The 11,374-nt window shown below is 38.2% G+C and overlaps 1 protein-coding gene and 1 pseudogene across 1 annotated transcript; both read left to right on the forward strand.

The window, feature by feature from the left end:
• Positions 1 to 1,598: 1,598 nt before the first annotated feature.
• Positions 1,599 to 5,851, forward strand: LOC148914417 (uncharacterized; annotated as a pseudogene).
• A 557-nt stretch (positions 5,852 to 6,408) lies between these two features.
• On the forward strand, positions 6,409 to 6,795 carry LOC148914418 (uncharacterized). The gene has a single exon (XM_089043658.1). It carries the CDS (start codon positions 6,409 to 6,411, stop codon positions 6,793 to 6,795), a length of 387 nt encoding a protein of 128 aa, XP_088899784.1.
• The last annotated feature ends 4,579 nt before the right edge of the window (positions 6,796 to 11,374 follow it).

Raw genomic sequence — 11,374 nt, forward strand, 5'->3', positions numbered from 1 at the left:
TGGATTTCATTCAAAACACTCCAAAGGACTCCTCCCGCCGTATTATGATGTTCCCTAAGTTTTGGACCCAATCCGATATCGATTGGTCAATGATAGGAGCATATTTATGCGGATTTGCTATCTTATTTCTTTGCATTTACTTAGTTAATTCCCATTTATTAGAGTGATTTAGCATATTTTCGTACTATTGTAGGTCCAAATGGCAAGATTGGCAAGAAATGGCATTTTGGAGCATTTTAGAGCAGTTTTGGACTTGGAATGGATAGCATATGCATGGGCCAAGATGGATGGACGTTTTTGAAGTTCGAATAAGCTAGGAATGTGCTAAAAAGATGGGGAAATTAATTCAAGAATCAGCTTAAGTAAAAACCCTAACTGATTTTATTTTATTTCACCTTATCCTAATCCTATTAGACCTAAATTCCAGCTGGAAAAGGGGATTAATTTCATATTAGAAACCTAAAAACCTAATTTCGTAGGTTTCTATTGGGCCCTATAATGCCTAAAAAATCTGCCAAATAAAACCCTAATTTCGTGGGTTTCTCTCCACTGGCCCTTTACCTAGATCTACCACATATATAAAGGAGGGGTTGCAGGAGAAGGGAGTTCTTTTGGTGCCGTAGCAAGAAAGGAGAAAGGGAGAAGAAGAACTTGGTGCGAACCTCTGCATCCATTGGGTTTTGAGTTCTTCCTTGATTAGTTCAAATGTTTATTCTAGATTGCTTTTCAATTATTATGAACATGTGTAACTGAATTTCTTCTTAGTTAGAGGTGAATTGAAGCCATGGACATATGTTTTACATGAATTGATTACTTCGATTATGGTTTCATAAAGTATGAATGTGATTTACTTTTCTGTTTTATTGAGAACTTATTCTTGCATGTTTATAAGGATGCATACTTAGTTTGTATGCAGGATTTGATGCTAGAATATAAGAATTTCACCTAATCGTTATGAACTTATATTCATAAGTAGTGAAAGTCACTAGTCATGATTGCGTTAAGTAAATTCTTGGCAGGAGTATCATGCTTTTCATAGTTACAATTGTCTTGTCAAGGCTTATGATTTTCATAGAACTTAATGATCTTTGATATGTATCTCTATCATGCTGTTCATATAGGGAACTTGATAAGGATAATTTGATTGCGTCGCTGAGTCCAATTCAATGAACTTAGGAAAATCTGAGAGTTAATTAGTGCATTCACAATTAATTTGGGGCTTTGTCGTTCATACTTTATAGAAAGAGTAACTGGAGATCGATTTGTGTGCATATGTTCCATGTGTGGAGAAGAATCCTCTAGCTATCCCTTAATCCATATTTCATTCACAACTTAGTTGTTTGCTGCTGTCAGTTTTACTTTATTCTAAATCATCCAATTTCCCCCCAATCATTGTTCCCTTAACTTAGTTTCCAATTTAATAAGTCTAATTTGTGTTGATTAGCATCCCTCCTAATCCCCGGAATAGAACGATCCCTACTTACTCGTACTACGATTGCATAAATTATAGGGTTTAATTTGTGCGTTAGTTATTTCTCACGCCAAATTTTGGCGCCGTTGCCGGGGATTAGCAAAATTGCTAATCTTCCTTTGTTTTCGTTTTTCTTGTGTTTCTGATTTTGTTTTGTTTTGTTTTCTTTGTTTTAGGTACTAGTTTATGACTCGAAGTTCACACCCTGTTCGTGCACACATATTGGACTTTGACGATTTGAACGAACTTTGAGAAGGAAGAGGAAGCAGCCAGAACTCGATCCCTCTAGTTCTAGTTCGAACCTGAATCTGAAGCTGAAACGGACTTGGAAGAGGAACAAGACATGGCTGTAGACAATCGAACAATCAAGGAACTTTCAGCCTCGGATTGGACCTGCAGTCCCTCTTTGCATTCAATACCTCGGCAGCTGCAGGTAAGACCGATGAGTTTGAATTGAAGTCAAGTTTGCTACATCACATTCCCAAATACCATGGGCTGTCCATGGAAGATCCAAACAAGCATTTGAAGGAATTTGAAGTAGTATGTTCAAGTATGACACCCATTAACGTGGATGGGAATATTTTGAAGATGAAAGCCTTCCATTCTCTCTTATGGACAAGGCTAAAGATTGGCTCTATGAACTAGCACTGGAACCGTCACTTCTTGGGAAAGTATGAAGAAAGCATTCTTAGAAATTCTTCCCAACTTCAAGAGTCATTCTTTTGAGAAGAAAATTAGTGGAAATTCAACAAGGCAGGAGAATCCTTTCCGGTACTATAGGCGTTTAAGGCGTTAGTTGCATCACACAACATCAAATGAAGGAAGAGCTTTTAATTCAATATTTCTATGAAGGACTACTTCCACTGGAGAGACAAATGCTTGATGCTTGGCGGGAGGTGCTGGTTGACAAAACACCAGTTGCTGCGAAGATCTTAATAGCAAACCGAGCTTTGAATGCACAACAATACGAAGGAGTTGGAGGGAGAGATCATACACGCCAAGTCCGGTTAATGAGGTAAGTGCTATTTGAACTTCAATCTCAAATGGCTAATCTCTCTACTCTTATTTCGCAGTTGTTGAAGGATCCAAAGTGCAAAGTACAGCCACTTGTAGCGTGTGCTCTATGCATGAACACCCCAGATCAATGTCCTCAATTAATAGAGAATGGGGATGGGAAAGTGCCAATGCCGTAGGTTATCAAGGCCAAAATCAACCTAGGTATGACCCGTTTTCAAACACCTACAATCCGGGCTGGAGAGATCATCCAAATTTGAAGTGGAGGGAGCCTCAACAACAACAAGGCGGATATAGACAGCCACCTCCAGGGCTCTATCAAAGGCCGTTCGCACCACCACAGCCTCAACCACAAACTGCCCAATCAAATTCAGGTTCGCCATTGGATAATGATCAAATGCTTAAAGTACTAACTTCTTTGACTCAGGGTTTACAAAATCAAGCCAAAGAGATGAGCAAAGTGAAGAAGCAAATTGGGCAGATGGCGGAGTTCATGGGACAGTTTAGAGAAGAAGGCAAACTACCTAGCTCAACCATTGTCAATCCAAAAGGAGGTTTTGAAACGGCTAAAGCTATCATCTTGAGGAGTGGTAAAGAGATTGGAACCAATCCCAAAATGTCCAAACAAAGCCCAAAAGAGAACGAAAAGCTGCTGCTCAAAGAGAAGGAGGTGGACAAAGCCACGGCAAGGGAGGAACAACCCTTGCTGCAGTCCCCCAAAGCTCCTACACAACCAAACTCAGGTAAGGTTGTTCCAAATTCAACTCATTCTAACCTATCCCACCAAATGTGCCTTTCCCTCGCAGGTTTATGCAATCTAAGAAAGAAGAGAATGAAAAAGACATCTTAGAGACTTTCAGGAAGGTACAAGTCAATATCCCACTTCTTGACGCAATAAAGCAAGTTCCAAGATATGCTAAATTCTTGAAAGAGCTTTGTACAACAAGGAGGAGGATTTCAAACAAAGAAGTAAGGGTAAGTGAGAATGTTTCCTTGATTTTACATTGAAAACTGCCACCTAAATGCAAAGATCCAGGTAGTTTCACAATCCCTTGTGTTATTGGTAACACCAAGTTTGAACATGCCATGTTAGATTTAGGTGCTTCCATTAATGTCATGCCATACTCTATTTATGCATCTATGAACTTAGGAGAGCTTAAAAATGATGGCGTTATAATTCAATTAGCGATCGTTCTAATGCATATCCGAAAGGAGTTTTGGAAGATGTTTTGGTGCAGGTTAACCACTTGATATTTCCAGCAGATTTTTATGTGCTTGAGATGGAGGATTCGGCCCATTCTACACCATTGCCAATCTTACTTGGACGACCTTTTATGAAAACAGCCCGAACCAAGATCGATGTGTTCAAGGGGACGTTGACAATGGAATTTGATGGCAATATCATTGATTTCAATATTTCTGAAGCTATAAGGTACCCTATTGATGATCACTCCTGTTTCTCTATTGATGCATTTGATTCTTTGGCCAGGAATATCTCGAATCCCTAGATAGGGATGTCCTTGAAACCACCATTGTTCAGGGAATTGAACTCATCAAAAATGGGGCCGAACCTAATCATGAAGAAATTGGCGAGATGGTGGCTGCCCTTGAGTCACTGCCACAATATGTTGGTAAGTCTCCAATCCCAATCCCAATTCCCGTTTCTACTAACAAGTTGTTACCTTCGGTGATTGGCACCCACTCTCGAGCTTAAACCGTTAGCGAATCATTTGAAGTATGTCTTCTTGGGAGATAAAGAGACTTTGCCTGTCATAATCTCTTCATCACTCACGGCAGTGGAGGAGGAAAAACTAGTTCGGGTGTTGCAAGAGTACAAAACAGCTATTGGATGGACTTTAGCCGACATCAAGGGACTTAGTCCTACAACATGCATGCATCGCATACTTCTAGAGGAGGGGGCTAAACCAACTCGAGAGGCTCAACGCCGACTCAACCCTCCAATGATGGAAGTTGTGAAAAAGGAGATCATTAAGCTTCTTGATTGTGGGTCATTTACCAATTTCGGATAGTCGTTGGGTTTCACCGGTTCAAGTTGTACCAAAGAAATCAGGAGTCACTGTGGTAAAAAATGAAGAGAATGAACTTGTCCCCACTCGTATCCAAACAGGTTGGAGAGTTTGCATTGATTATAGGAAGCTCAACGCCACCACAAGGAAAGATCACTTCCCTTTGCCGTTCATTGATCAAATGCTTGAAAGGTTAGCCGGTCATTCTTTTTATTGCTTTCTTGATGGCTATTGGGATATAATCAGATTGTTATAGCCCAGATGACCAAGAAAAGACTACTTTTACTTGTCCGTTTGGTACTTTTGCTTATCGGCGAATGCCATTTGGTTTATGTAATGCACCAGCCACCTTTCAAAGATGCATGGTAAGTATCTTTTCGATTTCGTTGAAGATTATTGAGGTTTCATGGATGATTTTAGTGTCTTTGGTGACTCTTTTGATGGATGTTTAACTAATCTCACGTTGATATTAAAACGTTGCATTGAAACCAACCTTGTTTTAAATTGGGAAAAATGTCACTTCATGGTAAAACAAGGCATAGTTTTAGGACATATAGTTTCAGAAAAGGGAATTGAAGTTGATAAATCAAAAATAGGTCTTGTGCGCCACTTACCCTCTCCCACTTCGGTGAGAGAGTTCGTTCTTTCCTTGGACATGCAGGATTCTATAGACGTTTTATCAAAGATTTCTCGAAGATTTCAACACCCTTGTGCCGACTTCTACAAAAGGATGTGACCGTTTGTGTTCGATGACGAATGTGAGAAGGCGTTCAATCACCTCAAAAATTATTAACCGGCACCTATCATTGTTTCCACAGTTGGAGCCTTCCGTTGAGCTTATGTGTGATGCATCAGTTATGCTTTAGGGGCTGTTTTGGGACAACGGAAGGACAAGAAGCCACCGTCATCTACTCGCATCCAGAACCTTGAATGATGCTCAATTGAATTACTCCACCCTGCGAAAAGAACTTCTTGCTGTTGTGTTTGCTTTAGATAAGTTTCGTTCTTATTTACTTTGTACTAAAGTTATAATTTACTCTGACCATGCAGCTTTGAAGTACTTACTCACAAAGAAAGAAGCCAAACCAAGGCTTATTCGTTGGATGCTTCTTCTTCAGGAGTTTGGCGTGAGTGGAATTAGGGACAAAGAGGATGTGAAAATGTAGTGGCTGACCACTTGAGCCGTTTGGTACATGAAGAAGACCTTCTACCTATTCCAGAGGCATTCCCAGATGAACAATTGCTGACCATTGAGGTAAGTGAGCCATGGTATGCTGATATTGTGAATTATATTGTGTCTAAACAAGTTCCAAGCACCATAACTAGGCACCAGCGATAAACTTAAAAAAATTGCACGGTTTTATGTGTGGGATGACCCTTATTTGTGGAAATATTGCCCTGATCAAATTATTCGTAGATGTGTGCATGATTCTGAGTTTAATTCAATCTTAACCTTCTGTCACACTTATGCATGTGGGGGTCACTTTGGTACACAGCGCACGCACTTAAGGTTTTAGAATGTGGTTTATTGGCCTACTCTTTAAGGATGCTAGAATTTTTGTATGACTTGTGATCGTTGTCAAAGAACGGGCAATATAGGTGCAAAAGATCAAATGCCACAAACCCCTATCTTTTCTGTTGAGATTTTTGATGTTTGGGGTATTGATTTCATGGGCCCTTTTCCTTCTTCACATGGTTTTAATTATATCCTACTTGCTGTGGATTATGTTTCAAAATGGGTGGAAGCAAAGCCACCCGTACCAATGATTCCAAAGTGGTTGCAGTTTTATTAAAACTAACATATTTGCAAGATTTGGAATGCCACGAGTACTTATAAGTGATCAGGGCTCTCACTTTTATGTAATCGGACCATAGAGGCACTACTTAAGAAGTATAATGTCACATAAGTTTCAACACCTTATCATCCCCAAACAAGTGGACAAGCAAGTTTCCAGCAGGAAATCAAGCGAGATCTTGGAAAAGACAGTTGGACCAACTCGAAAGGATTGGAGCTTGCGTTTGAATGATGCATTGTGGGCATATCGTACTGCCTACAAAACACCAATTGGAATGTCTCCTTTTCGGCTCATTTATGAGAAACCATGCCATCTTCCAGTTGAGTTGGAGCATCGTGCACATTGGGCAGTCAAGACTTTCAACATGAACATTGATGCCGCTGGACTTCATAGGAAATTGCAATTGAATGAGCTTGAGGAAATTCGGACTGAAGCTTATGAGAACGCTCATATTTACAAGGAAAACAAAGCTGCCATGACAAGATGATTCGTAGTAAAACGTTTTCTGTGGGGCAGAAAGTGTTACTTTTCAACTCTCGCCTTCGTTTGTTTCCGGGTAAGTTGCGTTCTAAATGGATTGGTCCTTTTGTTGTTACTAATGTTTTTCCCTATGGTGCAGTCCAAATTCAAAGTTTTAAGACGGGACATGAATTCAAAGTGAATGGACACCGTTTGAAGCCATACTATGAGTCTTTTGAGGAGCATGTAGTGGAGGATGTACCCCTCCATGCCATTGGCCCTAGTGAAGCTTAAAGGGAGGTACCGTCCGGCTGGAAGACGTTAAAGCAAAGCGCTTCGGGAGGCAACCCATGTGTTCAAATAGAAGACATGGAATCTCGGGCTCTACAACAGTTGCTCTCTTTTACTCTTCTCTTTATTATTTTTACTTTGCTATGATTGTCTTGTTTGCTAGTTGTCTCTCATTGCTTTCTTGTTTAAAGTTTTCTTTTGAAACATTGAGGACAATGTTTAGTTTAAGTGTGGGGGGGTAAACAGAGTGCTTTTCGTGATTTATTTTCAAAATTCACCACCTATCACTACTAATGTTGTTATTCACTGTTTTAAAAAGTGTTTTCGTGCTTTATTTAAAATTTAAAAAAAAAAAAAACCAAAAGAGTCAAGAGTCGTTTTTGTTGTTTGTTTGTGTCTTAGGGTACCTTCCAACACAATGATGAGGATTTGGTTTTTAATTGCATGACTTTTAAAGAAAGTTACAAACATGGGTGGAAGTCTGATATGCTCTTTGGTTAATACTTAGTTATAGTTGTCAATTACGAATTCACATGTAATCACACACCCAAAAAAAAAAAAAAAAAAAGATCATCTGTTTTTGTAACATGCTGGAAGGAAGGAACTCAAACTAACGCTACAACCCTGAGAGACTTGAGCCTGTTCTTTGTTTGGAGAGTTATTAATCTTGATATTCTTGTTTTCTAAAGTCGTTGCATGATCTCATTATTTCTTTGCTTGGTTGCTACTTAGAATGCTTTTTCATCTCTTTAGTTCCAAATACTAGAACTCATGCCCGTTCCATTCAAAGCATCAAATTGATTGCGTAACAAATAACAAGATGAAGTTGTTTAGTTACCATCAGAGCCAAAAAGCCTTATCCCTTGCATATGCATTGTAGGTTTAACCCTTTTGAAGCCTTATTTAGCTTATTTTCTTTGTTAGCTTGCATTATCCCTACCAAGCCTAGTATAAGAATATCCATACCCTTGTTCTTAAAATAGTCAAGCATGACTTGTTTAGAATTCCTTTTGATTCTGATTTGCAGAAAAAAAAAAACAAGTGTGGGAAGGATTTGTTCCTTTGGATTAGTGTTGTAAAAAAAAAAAACCAAAAACAAACAAAAAAGAGAAAAAAAGAAGAAGAAGGATATGTAGATCGACCTAAGTTGTATAAATCTCCCATTTGTGCTAAAAATTGGGTCTGCAATCTAAGTTGAATTCAAGTGTTGATTTCATTGCTCTATTTACTATTACTTTAAACCTTTGTTTATCCTCAACCTTTCTTTGTTAGCCAATACCTTAGCAAATACAACCCTTAGACTTCTATCTTGATTGTTATGTGTTTCAATATGTGGAGTTTGAAATTGGTATGAGCTTATGGAATCCACAGTTCTACTTCTAAGTAGTAGCATTCATTCATGAGATCATATACCGTTAAGTATTAATAATTCGAGAAGTGCTTTCTTTGTTATAACATATGTGAGTGCTAGTCTACACATTTACATCAATCTTCTCATATACTTAGTATGAAGTGTAGTCAGAAAATCTTGTGAAAATAGAGTATATCGGGTGAGAATTGAGTGAATTCTCTAAGGCATGTTACCACTTTCAAATGTTGTTTTAATTGATTAAATGTGAGCTAGTGAGTGTTTCTTGTGATTAAGTATGAGCTCGAGGTAAGGATAGCTCAAATCTGTGTGAGTAGTGATTTTAACATGTCATGTTTCATTGGAAATCCAGAGGCAATTGTTGGAAGGTTTAGGTTTTGTTTTGTTTTCTTTGTTCGCTGGGACTAGCGAAGCTAAATGTGAAATTTGATAGGAGCATATTTATCGACTTTGCTATCTTATTTCTTTGCATTTACTTAATTCCCATTTATTAGAGTGATTTAGCTTATTTTCGTACTATTGTAGGTCAAATGGCAAGATTGGCAAAAGGGCATTTTGAGCATTTAAATGATTTTGGACTTGGAATGGATAGCATATGCATGGCCAAGATGGATGGACGTTTTTGTTGAATAAGCTAGGAATGTGCTAAAAGATGGGAAATTAATTCAGAAATCAACAAAGTAAAAACTAGCGATTTTATTTTATTTTACCTTATCCTAATCCTATTAGACCTAAATTCCAGCTGGAAAGGTGGGATTAATTTCATATTAGAAACCTAAAAACCTAATTTGTGAGTTTCTATTGGGCCTATAATGCCTAAAAATCTGCCAAATAAAACCTAATTTAGTGGGTTTCTGCAGGCCCTTTTACCTAGATCTACCACATATATAAAGGAGGGTTGCGCGAGAGAGAGTTCTTTTGGTGCCGTAGCAAGAAAGGAGAAAGGAAGAACTTGGTGCGGAACTGCTGCATCCATTGGGTTTTGAGTTCTTCCCTGATTAGTTCAAATGTTTATTCTAGATTGCTTTTCAATTATTATGAACATGTGTAACTGAATTTCTTCTTAGTTAGAGGTGAATTAAGCCATGGACATATGTTTTACATGAATTGATTACTTCATTTGGTTTCATAAAGTATGAATGTGATTTACTTTCTATTTTTGAGAACTTATTCTTGCATGTTTATTAAGGATGCATACTTAGTTTGTATCAGGTTTGATGCTAGAATATAAGAATTTCACCTAATCGTTATGAACTTATATTCATAAGTAGTGAAAGTCACTAGTCATGATTGCGTTAAGTAAATTCTTGGCGGGGTATCATGCTTTTCATAGTTACAATTGTCTTGTCAAGGCTTATGATTTTCATAGAACTTAATGATCTTTGATATGTATCTCTATCATCTTTGTTCATATAGGGAACTTGATAAGGATAATTTGATTGCGTCATTGAGTCAATTCAATGAACTTAGGAAAATCGAGAGTTAATTAGTGCATTCACAATTAATTTGGGGCTTTGTCGTTCATACTTTATAGAAAAATGTGGAGATCGATTTGTGCATATGTTCCATGTGTGGAAGAATCCTCTAGCTATCCATAATCCATATTTCATTCACAACTTAGTTGTTTCTTCTTATCAGTTTACTATTCTAAATCATCCAATTTCCCCCAATCATTGTTCCCTAACTTAGTTTCCAATTTAATAAGTCTAATTTGTGTTGATTAGCATCCTCTAATCCCGGAATAGAGCGATCCTACTTACCATTTACGATTGCATAAATTATAGGGTTTAATTTGTCGTTAGTTATTTCTCACGCCGATCCATGATATCGGACAATTGAGTTAGGAGGAAGTTACGTTGATAATTGGTTGGTGTATTGCATAGTTTTAGCCATTGGATTCCCTCAAACCACCAAATGACCTCCCACCATATTACGATGTTCCCCAAGTTTTGGACTCAATCGATATGCGATTGGCCACGATATCGGACAATTCGAGTTAAATAGGAAGTTCGTTCGAAATAGAGTGGTTGTGTTATAGTTCTAGACATTGGTTTCCTCAAAAACAAAGAACTCCCCACCGTATTATGATGTTCCTAAGTTTGGACTCAATCGATATTGATTGGTACAAATCGGACAATTCAAGTTTGTGGAAAGTCGTTAGAAATGGATGGTTGGTGTACTCGTAGTTCTAAATTGGATTTTGCTACCAATATCTCCCCCACCATATATGATATTCCAAGTTTTGGACCAATCCGATGTCGATTGGTCATGATATCGGACAATTCAGTTGGAGAAGTTCGTTAGAAATGGAGTGGTTAGTGTATTCCACAGTTCTAGAATTGGATTTCCTCAAAACACACAAAGACTCCTCACCGTATTATGATGTTCCTAAGTTTTGGACTCAATCCGATGCTCGATTGGTCATGAAATGGACAATTCCGGTTCGTAGGAAGTTTGTTCTAAAATGGAGTGGTTGGTGTATTCCACAGTTTTAGAGATTGGATTTCCCTCAAAACACACCAAAGGACTCCTCCCACCATATTATGATGTTCCCTAAGTTTTGGACTCAATCCGATATCGATTGGTCAAAGAAATCGGACAATTCAGGTTCGTAGGAAGCTCGTTCTGAAATGGAGTGGTTGGTGTATTCCATAGTTCTAGACAATGGATTTCACTCAAAACAAACCAAAGGACTCCCCCCCACCGTATTATGATGTTCTCTAAGTTTTAGACTCAATCCGATATTGATTGGTCCATGAAATCGGACAATTCAGGTTCTTAGGAATGTTGTTCTGAAATGGAGTGGTTGGTGTATTCCGTAGTTCTAGAGATTGGATTTCACTGAAAACCCACCAAATGACTACTACCACCATATTATGATGTTCCCCAAGTTTTGGACTCAATCCGATATCGATTGGCCCACGATATCGGATAATTCAGGTCCGTA

This window comes from Prunus mume, unplaced genomic scaffold (genome assembly GCF_029339155.1).
Source record: "Prunus mume cultivar Tortuosa unplaced genomic scaffold, ASM2933915v1 scaffold10, whole genome shotgun sequence".
NCBI lineage: Eukaryota > Viridiplantae > Streptophyta > Magnoliopsida > Rosales > Rosaceae > Prunus > Prunus mume.

Excerpts from the sequence above, each read along its gene's own strand:
- LOC148914418 (XM_089043658.1), top strand. The coding sequence starts at position 6,409 with ATGTCACATAAGTTTCAACACCTTATCATCCCCAAACAAGTGGACAAG.